The sequence below is a fragment of the Microtus oregoni genome, unplaced genomic scaffold (genome assembly GCF_018167655.1).
Source record: "Microtus oregoni isolate MIOR12 unplaced genomic scaffold, Mior012 000011F_ref0000422, whole genome shotgun sequence".
NCBI lineage: Eukaryota > Metazoa > Chordata > Mammalia > Rodentia > Cricetidae > Microtus > Microtus oregoni.
In genome coordinates this window covers 37,931,554-37,947,687 of record NW_024543070.1, presented here as the reverse complement: position 1 = coordinate 37,947,687, position 16,134 = coordinate 37,931,554, and the positions used below count along the sequence as shown (strand labels likewise).

Here is a 16,134-nt window from a genome sequence, read left to right as displayed (position 1 = left end):
CTAGACCAAATAAGCGATAATCAGGAAATAATTTTAAATACATAGGAAAGGAAGACACAGGAAATTAAAAACAAAACAAAAGCCAAACCTTTGAATTATAGGCACAGATAAGAAAGAAGAATCACAAATCAATGGCATGGGCCAGATCTTCAATAAAATTATAAAAGAAAACTTTCTCAGCCTAATGAAAGACACACCTGTAGACAAAAGTTCCTGTCCTTCCTGTTCCTGCAGCCATTCAGTCTCAAATAAACACACACAGGCTTATATTAATTATAAACTGTTTGGTCTATTGCTCAGGCTTATTACTAACTAGCTCTTACAACTTAAATTAACCCATAATTATTATCTATATTTAGCCATGTAGCTTGGTACCTTTTCTCAGTAAGGCATTCTCATCTTCCTTCCTCTGCATCTGTTTGGTAATTTACTCTCTGCTTTTTCTCTTCCCAGGTTTTCCTAGACTGGTTGTGCTGCTTATACTTCCTGTCTGACTACTGGTCAATCAGTATTTTATTAAACCAATATTAGTGACAAATCTTTACAATGTACAAAGCATTATCCCACAGCATTTCCCGATATTTTTCTTTTCAAAACAAGAACCCTGAATCTAATCTCCTTTGTTTATTTTTTTACTGAACATTATCCATAATTACCTTTAACCAACACTTTAAACAAACATCCATAATGTAGTTTCCTAGGCTACTTTCTATTCATTAAAGGTTTCTGATAATCTTTGGGAAACCCTGAGAAAATTTAGGATTATGGTCAAACCCTGACTATAATATTCTGCAAGGCTGGATTACTTCAAGCAGTCACCTTGAAAGTGTTCTGGATATAGAAATCAGAGTAAACAGCAACAGAGGAGCTCTGAGACATTGGCTTATCTGGGCCATCTGCTCCTATCTGAGATTTTTTCGGGAGTCTTCCTCTATCAAACCTAATTTTTCTTAACCCAGAATAAATCCACAGCCTTTCATTTCCTGTGAAAATAAAAGCATAACCTCTTTCCCAAAGTAACATCTTTTGACTTAAAATTTGAGGTCAAGGTATTTTTTAAATATATAGGTTGGTTTAATCCAGTGGCATTTATAATCAAATGTCTTTTAGCAACTGTTGCTTCTTCCTCATCAGTCAAATAATTCAAAAACAACACAATAACATACAGTGTCCAGACTCTCTGTGTATTTTCCATCTTTATGTTTGTTTTTTTTTCTTTGTTTGTTTATTACTCTGGTTTTTTTTTCTTTTTGGTTTTTCAAGACAAGGTTTCTCTGTGCAACAGTGTAGCTGCCCTGGAACTAGCTTTATAGACAGGTAGGTCTAGAACTCACAGAAATCAGGCTGCCTCTGTCTCCCAAGTGCTGGGATTAAAGGCATGCACCACCACTGCCTTGCTTCTATTTCTTTTTTAAAGATTTCCTCCATCCTTTTTCTTTTCTCTCCTAAGCATATATATATATATATATATATATGTCTGTTTGTATGTATATATACACATATATAAATAAAACACACACACACACACACATATATATATATATATATATATACTTTAAATTTTTTAGAGGATTTTTCATCTGAATCTGTCATCATTGTATATCTCTATCTTTTTATAACAACATGAATCTTTAATCTGCTATGTGGAATGACTAGGATTAAAGTGGCGGGTTTACCAGCTGGCTCCACCCCACTCTTGACTTCCTGAGTTTCTATCTTTATGGGTGGGGTACTGGTGAGACTCATGTTTATTGCTAAAACTCTGTGAAGTTTTTAGGTCCATGCTACTAACAAGAAGCATGCTGTGGGCTGCTCATAAACACCATTTAAGTGTTTGGTAACAGGGCTTCTTAAAATAGCTGCATGGTTTCTACCACTAATGCTGAGTCTGAAAGCCTCTCTTAAAGGAGCCTTACTTCTGCTTGCCTCTAGCAAACAGAGCCAACCTGAGAAAATGCTGCTACCAAGAAGCTGTTCTTTTGTGTCTAGAATTCCTTCCCAGGCTCTCTCAGATTTTATTTGGATGTACTTGCCTCATGTAGGGCGCCAATTGTTGCATAAGTTCTAATTGGTCCTAATAAGAAAAACCTGGAGCCAGGTATGGGGCAAATGCTAAAAGATCTGAGAGAAAAATGAACAAGCCACAGCCAACTCTTACCTTGCTAATGCCTCAGCTGTAAAGGGCCAAAATATATAGATATGGTAGGATATAAGGATCATTGAATCTACTCTAAAAATAAAAAAGGGTAATATAGAAATAGGAGAAAAAGACAGATTATTGAATCTACTTTTAAACCAGAAAAAGCCACTGCTAGTTTTAAATATTTTACATTGATACAGATTTTTGCATATTGATACAAGTTTAAGTTTATTTTTGTTAGAATATACTATACATACATATCTTACCTTGTTCAAGGTATTGTACCTATACAGCTCATTTAACAATGTAATGCAAATTTCTAGTCCTTGAAAGTTATTACCAAGTAATTATGATATAAAGAAATGCAAGTTAGTAGTTAGTCATTACAATCTAACATACTAGGTATGTTATTAAGGTCAAACAGATATATTTTAAATAGAAAGTCTTCAAACACTTCAGAGATCTACAGAATATGGCATTTAAGATGTTTTAATAACACAGGTCCTTTTCTTTCTTTCTTTTTTCAATGACAAGGAGACATGTGTGCTCCTGGCAGCACCAACATAATTTAGAGAAGACGATAAACATCGAAGAAACTTCACATGGAGTTTACTTTCTTTGTTGCAAGAGGTAGCCACTGGGCAAGAAAGTGCTCTTGTCTCAACTGCTGACAGTATGCTGTCCAAATTGGACAAGTAGGACACAAAATAAAGGACTATTGAATTTTGCCAACACAAGGGAGGAATATCCTACTTCACAGAAAAGTCTGTCAGGTAAGCTAGGCCTGTAGACTGAAGAGGAACCTTGGGTGACTGTCCAGGCAGCCAGATGTTTCTGTCTTATCTCACATTTTTTTGCATGTCACTTGTTTGCACTTCCTGCTTACTCAGTTAATATTATCTCCTTCTTTGGTCTCTGAGGTAATTGACATGATAGTTATAGTTACTTTTTTTTTTTTGTTACCAGATTCTGAAAACAAATTCACTGAAGAGGTGTAAAGTATATAAAGTTGGAAGATATAAAAAGATAATTTGGGGTTGGCAATGCACGTTAGAACAGAAAGTGGACAAGGAAAAGCCTCATTAGGCCTCAAGTCTACACAACGAATTTCAGGCAACTGAGTAAAACTGAGAACTGGAGGAGTGTCCCTCCCCAGGGACAAGCACACCAATTGGTTGTCTAGTGCAAAAGAGCAATGAAGACAGCCTACAAGTAACACTATATGGACTCCACATGTTATTTTTTGGAATATATGTGTATATACAAATGCGTATATGCGTGCAATAACAACTGATGAAAAAAGGGAATATGAATTTGAAGGACAGCAGAGAGGGGTTCATGGGAGAGTCTGGAGGGAGTAAATGGAAATAGGGACTGTAGTTGCCTTAGTTAGGGTCATTGCTACTTCAATGAAACACCATGACCATAAAGCATGTTGAGGAGGAAAGTGTTTATTTGACTTAAACTTCCATATCACTGTTCATCACCAAAGGAATTCAGGCCAGGGGCTCTAGCAGGGCAGGAACCCGGGGGCAGAAACTGATGGAGAAGCCATGGAATGTGCTACTTACTAGATTCCTTTCCTTGGTTTGCTCAGCTTGCTTTTTTATATAACCCAGGACTTACAGCCTAGGGATGGAACCACCCAGAATGGGCTGGACCCTCCCCCACCAATCATAGGGGGAGGCATTCTCTCTCTCTCTCTCTCTCTCTCTCTCTCTCTCTCTCTCTGTTTTTCTCTTTCTCTCTCTCTAAATTTATTTAGTTGTATTTTATGTACATTGGTGTTTTGCCTGCATGTATGTCTGTGTGCGGGTCTTAGATCAACTAGAGCAGGAGTTACAGACAGTTGTTCGCTGCCATGTGGGTGTTGGGATTTGAACCCACATCTTCTGGACTAGCAGCCAGTGCTCTTAACTGCTGAACTGTCCCTCCAGCCCTATAGGCATTTTCTCATTTGACATTCCTTCCTTTTGGATAACTCCAGTCTGTGTCAAGCTTACAAAAAAACCAGCCAGCACAGTAATTAAAATACAATATCAAAAAAGTGCATGGTTGACAAAATATTCAGGGCCAGTGTTTTGTGGGCATGACTTTTCCCTAGCCCAGAATGAGACAGAGGCTTTCATCAAAGTGGGGGTGGGAATTCAGAAAAAGAAAAGAAAAAGGTCAGGTGTGGTGGCTGTCCTGGACCAGAAAAATAAAGGCTAACCCATCTACCCAGTTTTTGATAAACTAAACTAAACTTTAAATAGCTTACACTACTTTTGCTTTGCTTGAATGTTGCTTGTCTCTATTCAGTCCATCCTCTTAGCAAGTAATCATTAAATACCTTGTATGCCCAAGGCACTAGGGTAGAGACAGTGTTTTGTTTTGTTTGTATAAATCTCTCTTTTAACAGCAGGGATTTTTAGGAGCCCATGAGTCTAAAGCATCCTAGGCAAACACTCTTTTCTACTACTGTGCTTCTGCCTTTAACTACCCTGTTAAGTCCCTTACAATGGAGTAATCATAAAAATAAAAGGAAGTGCATTCCAGTGAGTGGCACCCAGGAGCTGCTTAGTACTGTCAAGGTCCATTTCCTGAACTTCATTTGGGGAGTCAGCATCAGTGTAAGAGAGCAGGAAAATTGTAGAATGCTTCGGGTGCGGGATGAGGAGAGCTGTAAATGAATTGGGTCACCATATGAGTTCAGTTTGTTTTGAGACATGGACTGCCAAAGCTGGCCACCCTCCTGCCTCCATTTCCTGGGTTTATAAACTTTCATTATTACATCCAGCACGAACAGAGGTTTTCCCTGGAGTGGACATGTGAGACAGACAGTGGAAAAAGTGGAGACTTCTAGATCACAAGTGAGGATGGAGAAGAAAAAGTTCTGAATGACAGATTACTTGCTATCTTTGACATTTTGGATGCTGCAACAAAAATACTACCCTAAGCCAGTATGATGGTTTAGCCAGTAAAGGTGTCTGTGACCAAACCTGATGACTTGAGTTCAATGCCCAGAACCCATCTGGTAGAAGGAAGCAGTTGACTCCTGAAAGTTGTCTCCTGACTTGCACACATACTGTGATAATTCCATTCCTCTGTATCTAAGTAATTGCCATGACAACCTATCCAGCAGATATCTAAAGTCTGAGACATACAAGAGAAACACAGAGTTGGTCATCTGGTAAGGAATGGCTTCTGAGGTGGTCATCTTTTTATCTTGACCTTACCATGCACATTAGGAGAGGCACAGGAATTCTTTTAGAACTCGCTGCAAAGTATTTATTAATGAGTTTGTTCAATTTCGGCAGACAAAACAGGGTTTCAAACTACAGCCCTTTCATTCCTGGCTGCTCAGCCCCAAAATAACCACACAGAAACTGTATTAATTAAACCACTGCTTAGCCAATTAGCTCTAGCTTCTTATTGGCCAACTCTTATACCTTAATTTAACCCATTTCGATTAACCACGTTGCTGTGGCTTACCGGGCAAAATTCTGTCCTGTGTATGCCTCTGGCATGGGCTACGTGGCTTCTCTCTGACTCTGCCTTCTTTCTCACAGCATTCAGTTTAGTCCTGTCCCCTCCCACTCGTGTAGCTCTGTTCTGCCCTGCAGATTCTTTATTAACCAATGGTATTCACAGCATACAGAGGGGAATCCCACATCACAGCCCAGGCTGGCCTCAAACTTGATACAATCTTCTGACCTCAAGTTCCCATGAGTGCTTTGTTTGATTATTGTTATTGTTTTATTATTTTGAGGCATCACACCAGCTCCCTAATAACCCTTTATACAAAAAGTCTAGATTTTTTGCCTGGGGGCTCCTGAAATAAGACCCCTCCCCAAGGAGGGTCAAGAAAGCCTGACAAACGGTAATCCCTCCCCAGGGAAGGTCAAGACCACTCCCACAGGCTACTTAAACTGCCCCCCAGAGAATGAATATATGGTCCCTGGGTATCATGTGGTCTCCTCTTTCCTCTCTTCCCTCTCCATGCTTTCCTGAATTCACCTGGGAGCGTAGCATTAAACATGGGTGTCTTTTAATTTGGTTTAATTTGGTCTGATTGGAACTATTTGCGTTGGCGGAGAGACTTGTCTTATGAAATACCTAACAGGTCTCATTACATAGCCCTGGCTGACTTGGAACTTACTGTGTAGACCATGTTGGCCTTGAACTCACAGAGATCCATTGCTTGTCTCTGCCTTTCCAGTGTTGGGTTAAAGGTGTACACTGTGAAGCTTGGCTGATTCTTTTATTCTTTTATTTTTAATTACATGTATGTGTCTGTGTGTGGGTACGTGAGTGCAGATGTCCACAGAGAACTGGGGTGTCACACATCGCTGGAGCTGGAGTAACAGGTGGTCGAGAGCCATCTGATGTGGGTGCTGGGAATTGAATTCGGTTCCTCTGAAAGAGCAGTAGGTGTGCTTACCACAGAGCCATCTCTCCAGCACTGATTATTTTAATGTTTAATATTTAATTTTTTTTTAAAGAGAGTGTCTTGCTATGTAGGCCTGACTGGCCTGGAACCTGCTGTGTAGTCAAGACTGCTGAGACAGAGCATGGCTTTGAACTCTGGATCTTTCTGCCTGAATCTTCTCAGGGCTGGGATTCTAGGCTTTCATCCCCACACCTTACTGCAACAAGTACTATTTGCATATCTGTAGGTTATGAAGTGCTGTGTCACGCGCGCTTAAATCATGTTACCAGAAATACTCACATACTTGCTAATTTGTAGGGGGTGGGTTATCTTTTAATAAGAGCTTCATGATTTAATCATGTCCCAGAGGCCCTATTTCATAATACCATTACAATTTCCACATATTTATTTGCGGGAAACCCTCTCTGAGGTAAGCACCTGTATATATGCCAAATTTCCCTCAGTACAGTTAGTGTAAATCACTACAAAACGATCCCGTGACAGGTAGGCGGTAACGGCATCTTCCCCTGCTACGTTCTGGAGAATGTCTCTAAAGGACTGTGAGCAGCTTCACTAAGGCACTTAGGATCTTAGAGCTGGAATTTGTAGACGAAGAACCCGAAGTCCTGTCCCAATTTCCCAGAATTTGTCACATAAACAATTTAAATAAGTTAGGAAATGGTCAGCACTCAGGAAAGTGACACAGAAGGCGCAGCACACTTTCAAGGCCAGAATGCTCACGTTTGGCAACATCCTCGAAGACAGTGGGAGAGTCTAACAGACAATTTCAGGTGGAGAGGAACTGGCGAGGCAGAGGAAAGCGGCTAACCAGGCTAAACAGGGAGGCCCCATCTAAAAATACAAAACAAAAACCAAACCAAAAACTCAAAATATTCAAAAAAGGAGCAAATACACTAACAGAGACATATAAGCTGGTGAGGAGGAATAAAAATTCTTTTCCAGTTTGTTTTAGGTATTTCAAGTCTAAAGTAATATCTCACAAATATATTTTAAATTTGGTTTTTCAAGACAGGGTTTCTTTGAAGCTTTGAAGACTGTCCTGAAATTAGCTCTTGTAGACCAGGCTGGCCTGGAACTCAGATATCCTCCTGCCTCTGCCTCCCGAGTGCTGGGATTAAAGGCGTGTGTCATCACCGCCCGGCAATATATTTTTAAAGACGATAAAATTATACACGGTTCTGATTTTTACAAGGTCAACAGGAGTGAAAAAAATTTTGGAAGGCTTTTCAGTGCTGCCGAATAAACAGGAACCAGACAAACCCAAAGCGGGATTGAGTTCCTGAATTCTGCCTTCCGCAGAATCAGTTCTCTGCACTCATCTCCTAAAGCGTCGCTCCTGGGGACGGCGGGCGCAGGCGCCCCGAGGCGACTGCCCGGGCAGCCCGCGGGGACGCCGGGTCGCAGCTCGGCCGCCGCAGCTCGCCCCGCACGTGACAACTTCCCGGACCCTGCGCCTCAGCGCTCGCAGTGGGGGAAGAGTCCGAGCCACTCCCGAGCCGGCCCTCGTGACGTCACGAGCGCGAGTCCTCTCGCCGGCCAATCAGAAGGCCGGATAGCAGGGAAGCCCCGGCCGGAGGGGGCCGCCAGGGCGCGTGCGCACGGGCTCCGCGTGGCTATATAAACATGGCTGGCAGCGCGGCGCCGCGGCCAGTGCGGAGCGCGTGTGGGGCGCTGGTGGACGCCGCGGGTCTGTAGGGCTTTGAAATTTTTGGCGGGGAAGCGCTGAGTAAAAGCTCCCCGGGTGGGAACTGAAGTGACGGCCCGAGGGAGCTGCCCGTCCGGGCGCTTCTGCGGCGGGACCGGGGCTGAGGCGCGCACGTGTGGGCGCCGCTGGCGGAGGGAGTGCCCGGTGGGGTCGCCGCCGGCCGGGCCAGGAGAGCGCTTGTGCCCCGCGATGCTGCGGCGCCCGGACTGCGCCCGACTGTGTTGCCGCCTGCCCCGGTTCGCCTCGCCTCAGCTCCGGAAAGGGCAGCGCCGCTGCCGCTGAGTCCCCGAGGGCATGCCAGCGGGCCTTACGGAGCCGCCGGGCGCCGCTGCTCCGGTGGTCGCGAGCGCCTCGGGGACCGTGAGCATGGCCCCCGCCGCCGCGCTGCCCGTGCGGGTGGAGAGCACCCCGGGGGCCCTGGGTCCTGTGACTAAGGCTCCTCCTGGCAGTGTCTGCGTGGAGTCCGTGGCGCCCCAGCCCCTGCCATCCCCAGTGGGGACGCTAGTGACCAAAGTGGTTCCTGTCACGGCTCTTCCTAAACTCGGCAGCCCCAGGCTGCCAGCTCCTCAGATAGTCACCGTGAAAACTCCGGGCACCACGACGATCCAGCTGCCTGCTAATTTGCAGCTGCCTCCAGGTATGTTTATCACCTCTGCTCGCCGGAGGTGACTCGGGGACCGGGCAGCCCCCCTGTATCTCCGAGGAACTTCCTAAGGTTGATGTTGCGTGTGGGCGGTGCTTTGGGCTTAGCATTCACGCAACCTCTAGGTTCATCTCTGCGTTTGGTATTGAGGAAAACAATCTTTTCACCCTGTGGACACAGACTGGCAGACGCACGTTCTAGACTGCCCTGGAGGTGTTGCCAGGCACCCCAATGGGGACGTAGGGACTAGCTGGAGTTAATTTTCTTGTGGAGAAAGGTCCAGTAAAAAGATGACTTTTTAAAAGAAAAGATTTTGAAACTTAAGACGAAGGGGTTTCTTAATTTAAGCAAGTTAGAATAAGTTTACTGCAAAAGTGATCCCCCCGCCCTCCCGCCCCCCCCCCCCCCCCCCTGCCGCCGCTTTGAGACAGGATCTCTCTTATTCCGGGCTGGCTTTGAGCCTTCCCAGTGTAGCGAGGATGACCTTGAACTCCTGTTGTCTCCTTCCAAGAGGTGGGATTACTTGTGCGTGCCACAGCATCTGACGGAATGCTGCTTTCTACTTCTTCTTAGTGTGCAAAAGAGTCCTTCTAGTAGGGAACAAGTGCCCGGGTTGACAAATCAGAAACCTGCAACTGTTGTATTTGATACGATGTGAGAGTGTTAATGAGTCTTTGGCTGCTTTTTCTCCACTGGAGACTTGAGTTGGGCTGTTTTGCTTTGTGATATTTTACATATTGTAAATATCTGACTGTGTTGTCATGTGTTCCTTGATTGAAAAATATCTTGAATTCGTCTTCCATTAATTTTGCTAAGCAGAAAGTGGAAATGGAATATATTGGTAGTTAGCAATAAAAAACTGTCAAGAGAACTACAGTTAAGCCTAGCGGTGGTGGCACACCTTTAATCCCAGCACTCCGGCGGCACAGAGGCACGTGTATCTCTGAGTTCGAGGACAGCCGGGAGTACAGAGCGAGTTCTAGGACTACCAGGGCTACACAGAGAAATCCTGTCTCAACACCCCCCCCCCCCCCCAGAAAGAGAACGTTGGTTTGGATGGTAAAGAAGTGGAAACAAACATTAATAGAAAAAATTTCTTTAGTATCCACTAGCAAAAGGAGAGGCTCCTTTTTTTTTTTTTTTTTTTGTGGGGAGAGGGAGTGTGTATAATAGTTTTATGTCAACTTCACACAAACTGAAATCATCCGAGAGGAGGAAGCCTCAACCACGAAAATGCCTTCTTTCAGAAGATAGGGCTGTAAGCAGGCCTGTAGGGCACACTCTTAATTAGTGATTGCTGGGAGAGTGATTGTGGGTGGTACCATCTCAGGCATGGTGGCCTGGGGTTCAGTAAGAATGCAGATTGAGCAAGCCACGGGGAGCAAGCTAATAATAATAAGCCTCTCCGGAACCTCCGTGGCCTCTGCATCAGCTCCTGCCTCCAGGTTCCTGCCCTGCTTGAGTTCCTGTCCTCAGTGATTTTGATGAAAAACTTTATATGAAACTGAGTGAAGTGAAGCCTTTCCTCTCTAGGGTGCTTTGGTCCTGGTGTTTCACGGTAGCAATGGTATTCCTAATTAAGACTGGGAGTGAATACTGTGTTTGTTTATGGACATCCTGAGCACATTATGTTCCGCACATTTCACACACTCTGAGTACAAGTGGAGTACACAGGGTACCTCCACAACAGTAATCATTGGATACAGTGTTTGCCAGTTGTAAATTGTTACCCTGCCTACAGTCTTACAAGGTGGTGGGGAATGTATTTGAATGAAATTACCTGCTGGTTTGTTACAATATACATTCTTGCCTAGTCATTGATTTTTTTTTTTTTTTTCAGAAACGGTCAAAAATAGAAAATTGTCAAGAGGGAAAGCTTGTTGCTTAGTTGTAGCAAGTTATTAACTGAGGGCTTGCCATGGCAGTCACCACATCTATTCATTCATTCATTCATTCATTCATTTCTAAACAGGGTTTCTCTGTAGCTTTGGAGCCTGTCCTGGAACTCACTCCAGGCTGGCCTTGAACTCACAGAGATCCACCTGTCTCTGCCTCCCAAGTGCTGGGATTAAAGGTGTGCACCACCACCACCTGGCATCATGGTAGTCACTTTTAATACATTATTTATATTTTTATTCTCTCATAGTGGGAAAAGAGGTCTGTAAGGGTAGATAATTCCCCAATGCCAGGCAAGTAACTCACTGAAGCCAATGGGACTTTGAGTCCATGTCTATTTAGCTATACCCTGTATGCCTGGCTGTGTTTGCCATATGAGTGTGTAAAGTATATTTCGTGGAGCGTCAGTGCTGAAAGGTAACACAGATTTGTTGTAAAACTTCTCTTTACTTTTTTTTAAAACTTGTGTATACAGTGTTCTGCCTGCATGTATGCTTGCACACTAGAAGTGGGCACCAGATCTCATTACAGATGAATTCTGGGAACTGAATTCAGGACCTCTGGAAGAGCAGCCAGTGCTCCTAACATCTGAGCCATTTCTCCAGCCCCCAAACTTTTATTTTCTAAATCAAGAAACTCAAACTGAAATGTCCTTGAGTTTCATTATAGCAAAATAAGATCACAGCCCAAGTCTTATAGGAGTTGCTTGGGGGAATTTCTACTGGTGTGTAGCAGAAGAGCCAATAGATGAAATGACAGTGATTTATTGTGGTTTATAAATTCTATACAATTCAGATGTGCTGATAATTAACATTTACTCAAGAATGTTTATGTCAGTTCTTAATTTACCAAGATACATGCCTTTGAGTACTTATTTTGGATTTTCCCTTGAGTAGAACTTGTTTTTAAAAATACTTAAACATATGAATATTTGTTCAGGTCAGAGGGTGCACAACCCTGCAATTTGAGCACTTGTGAGTTCAAAGACCATGTTCAGGCCTGTAACCCAGTGACGAGGCTGAGGCAGGAGGATTGCCTCAGGTTTGAGGCCACCCTGGCCTAGTGTGAGACCCTGTGTCAAAGCTAGGAACTAGGTAAATGACTTGACTGCTAAATGCACTAGCTTAAAATATAGTGTTATTTTATTTATCTTTTAATAAACAAAGCTTGTCTGAAGCTCAGAGGGTAAAACTAAGCCACTAGAGGCCAGGCAGTGGTACCACACACCTTTAATCCCAGTACTAGGGAGTCACATGTCTTTAATCCCAGCACTAAAGGGGAATTTAAGTCTGTAGTCGCCCAGCATTGGTAAAGGTGAGACTTCTATAGCGGCATGACTGTTTTGCTTTTCTGATCTTCACCTTGAACCCCAATATCTGTCTCTGGATTTTTATTACTCGTGCTACAAACAAAGCCTGAATTTGTTCCCTTAACACAGTGGTTCTCAACCCTCCTAATGCTGAGACCCTGTAATATAATTCTCATGTTGTGGCCTACAACCATTAAATTGTTTCATTGCTACTTCATAACTAATTTTGCTTCTGTTATGAATCATACCACTATGCACGATATCTGATATGTAACCCCTGTGAAAGGGTTGTTCCATTCCCATAGGGTCATAGTAGTTTGAGAACCACTGCCTTAATAGAACCCATGCAAAAAGCTGGATGCAATGGTATACATCTTTAATCCCTGCTATCCTAAAGTGAGATCAGAGACATTGCCTCAAAACAAGGAGGAAAGGGAGAAATGACTTCTCGAAAGTTATCCTCTGCCTTTTATGTACATGTTCCTCTCTACACGAAATAAATAAATCTTAAACAGAAATGTGTTTAAACATGTACAACTACAGGTTCTTTAAGGAATAGGGTCTAAAAATAAAAGATAAGGGGGTATTTATGGGGAAATAAAAGGTTTCTGTCTAGCCGGGCTGTGGTGGTGCACGCCTTTAATCCCAGCACTCGGGAGGCAGAGGCAGGCGGATCTCTGTGAGTTCAAGACCAGCCTGGTCTACAAGAGCTAGTTCCAGGACAGGCTCCAAAACCACAGAGAAACCCTGTCTCGAAAAAGCAAAACAAAACAAAACAAAACAAAAGGTTTCTGTCTTCAATCTTCTTTAGTGAACATGTAGGACTTTTAGGTCCAATTGTGGTCATTTCTTGAGTCAGTTTAAAGTGTAGTGCCATGGTTCATTTTTCTTTGTATATCTGTAGTTATCCTTCCAGAGAAGGTTACAGCAGTCATGTTTGCCCTAGTATGTGTTCCCAGTCTTCCTACTATGGTGGTACTATTGCACAACAAAGTATTACTGCTTGCTTTTGCTCTAGTTCTGGCCATCCTAAACCTTTCTGCAGCCATAATGCACTCTGTAGTCCTGGCTGACTTTAGTGTCCTTAGTTTTAGGAGTACATGCATTCTGGAATTACAGGTGTAAACTACTAATCTTAGCTACCCGAGTTGTGCGTGTGTATAGATGAATATAAAAAATTTTAAAGTGTTGGGTTGTGCTGGGGATTGAATACAGGACCTTGTGTGTGCTAAGCAAGTGGTCTACTTCTGAGCATCCCCAGCCTCCATAATTTTTAAATACCAGCTTCTAGACTGGGCGTGATGCTGCGTTCCTTTAATCCGAGCACTCAGGAGCCAGAGTTAGGCAATTCTCTTAGTTTGAGACCATCTTAGTCTACATAGTGTATTCCAGGATAGCTGTGCCATGTAGAGAGACATTGTATTAAAAAAAAAAACAAATAGTAATAGTAATAATACCAGCCTCATTGAAATATAATTTTTGTAATTATATTTCAAAATTGGAACCTATTGCTGGGCACTAGTGGTGTATGTTTTTAATACTAGCACTCAGCAGGCAGAGGCAGGTGGAATTATGTGAGTTCGAGGCCAACCTGGTCTACAGAGTGAGTTCTAGGACAGCTAGAGCTACAGAGCTACCCTGTCTCAAAGCAAAAACAACAAAACAAACAAAGGAACCTATTTTCAGTGAAGGTTGAAAATTTTGATTTAGCCACCTAAGAAGTGCTGTCTTTTTGAAAGAAAATATATGTATGCCTTCTCTATTCTGTGATACCATTTTTTTTTTTTTAAGTTTCTGGAGACAGGGGTTCTCTGTGTAATCACCATGGTTGTCCAGGAACTTTGCAGACCAGGCTGACTTTGTACTCATGGAGAAATGCCTGCCTCTGCCTCCTGAGAGCTGGGATTAAGGCTTGTGCCACCACAACCCGGTCTGTGATACCATTTTTATGTCTGCTTTTCATTTACCATTATACGTTAACAATTTTTGTTCTAAACTCAAAAGTTTAATATTTATATTTCTTGTCTCCTCTGGAGACAAGGTGTTAGTATGTAACCCAGAATAATTTTGAACTCATGATCCTCTTACCTCTGCTTTCAGAAGTATTAGGATTATAGGTGTGTTCCTTCATGTCCAGCAAAAGTTTAAATTTATTTATTTAACTTTTGTAGGGGTGTTTACATGGGAGTTAGAAGGCAGCTTATAGGAATCAGTTGTCTTCTACCATGTGAATTCCAGGTCTTTAATTCATGTTCTCAGGCATTGTAGCAAGCTCATTTACCTACTAAGCTGTCTCAATAGCCAAAAAGCTTAATTTTTTAATGGCAACATAATTTATTATTTAATAATTCCCTTATTTCCGGTTTAGGTTTTTATTTTAATTTTTTTGTTTTTTTTTCTAAACAGGGTTTTTCTAACAGCCCTGGCTGCCCTGGAACTCGCTCTGTAGACCAGGCTGGCCTCAAACTCACAAGAGATCCTCCTGCCTCTGCCTCACAAGTGCTAGGATTAAAGGCCTATACCACTATACCTGGCTAGTTGCTTATTATTTTTTCATGTACTGAAGAAGATGTTTTTGTATTTAGCTTATGTTATGCATTATGATTTTTTTGTGGGGTTAGTAACATGGCCAATAGCATCTTTTGTTTTGTACTGATAATTGCAGTGTAAGTTGGGATAAGAGCTCAATATATTCGTAGGAATATAGCAATAAGTAAGGTAAACATTTCTTTCTTGGAAATCCAGTTGATTTTCTGAGTTTTGATAGATTACTTTGGGCTTAATTTTCTCTAACATTTACTTTTTGAAAAATAATGCATCCATAAAACTAGCTACAGATATGGAAAGTAATAGTCTCTTGGAGTCTTACATGTCTGATTTTAAAGATGAAATTTAATAAAGAGAAATAAAACCTTCTTTGGCAAATAAATCTGTTTTGACCAGTGAAGAGTAGTTAAAACTTAGTGATTTACTTCCTTTTTTTTAGAAAATTTAGGAAATGAGAAAAGGAAATCATCACATGAAAAATTAGAGGAATTTGGCCCATGGTTCCTAGAGAAGAATACAACTTAGACATACACATATTTGCAGGATTAAGTGTGAAAATGTAACTGAGCTAATAGTTATATGGTTTTGAAAGTAACCCTTGAGTCTTATGGATGCTCAAGGAGACACATTTTTTTGGAAGGACTTTGTACTCCTAGACTGCTTTTGAAAGAGTTATGGTTGTTTATCTCATTTTTCCTAACTCTGGGTTATTTGAGAAAAGACTAGAAGGTCACAGTCAGGTCTTTGTAGCAGTTGAGTTAGAAGTTTTCTAGATCTTGATTTTTAGAGATCTACTATTCTTTCAGAGCACTGTTCACAAATGCCAAGGATATGGAAAAATCAAAGAGCTTCCACCAAGATCGGACTTTGCTGTTTGAGACAGAAGAGTAAAAAGATAGACCATTAGATTATGTGAGGGAGAGACTGGTACTAGTTTACTTTAAAATCATGTTATTTATAAAATCTTGTTACGCGATCTATGATTTCTTTTTCTTTAGAAAATAGAACATCTTTTATTTGACAATTTCTTACATTGTAAACAGTGTGTCTTCATCATATCCACTCCAGTTCCTCTTCCATTCCCCAGCCAGGTATCCACAAAATGCCCACCTCTCTGTTAATATCCTCATTTTTTTTTTTTAAAGCAATCACAATTGAGTTAATGCTAACTGTTGGAATGTGGACTGATCTTGTTGACTTGATCCTGAGTAGTTCTAGTGCAGGTGCACTCATTCCCAACTTCTGACCTAGCATTCTATTCAGTCCCTCTTCCTTGGTGTTCTCTGAGCCTTGGCAGAGGCTGAGGTTGATACAGATGCTGCATTTAGGGCTGAGCACTCAGTAGTCGCTTATTCTCAGCCCTTAAATCAGCTATGAGTGTGCATTAACTCCTGAGCACTGCAGAGAGAAGCTGATCTGGCCAAGACTGAAGGCAGCACTAATCTGTGTGTGTAAACAAATA

At 42.1% G+C, this 16,134-nt stretch overlaps 1 protein-coding gene and 1 pseudogene across 1 annotated transcript in view; both read left to right on the top strand.

Annotated features, from left to right (window-relative positions):
• LOC121453196 overlaps window positions 1-8,128 on the top strand; it is a 29,656-nt pseudogene extending 21,528 nt beyond the window's left edge.
• A 113-nt stretch (window positions 8,129-8,241) lies between these two features.
• LOC121453272 (transcription initiation factor TFIID subunit 4B-like) overlaps window positions 8,242-16,134 on the top strand; it is a 113,590-nt gene continuing 105,697 nt past the window's right edge. Inside the window, exon 1 of the mRNA XM_041659880.1 lies at window positions 8,242-8,914. Coding sequence (XP_041515814.1) covers window positions 8,572-8,914 — 343 coding nt within the window. The 5' untranslated portion in view covers window positions 8,242-8,571. The remainder of the gene's footprint in view (window positions 8,915-16,134) is intronic.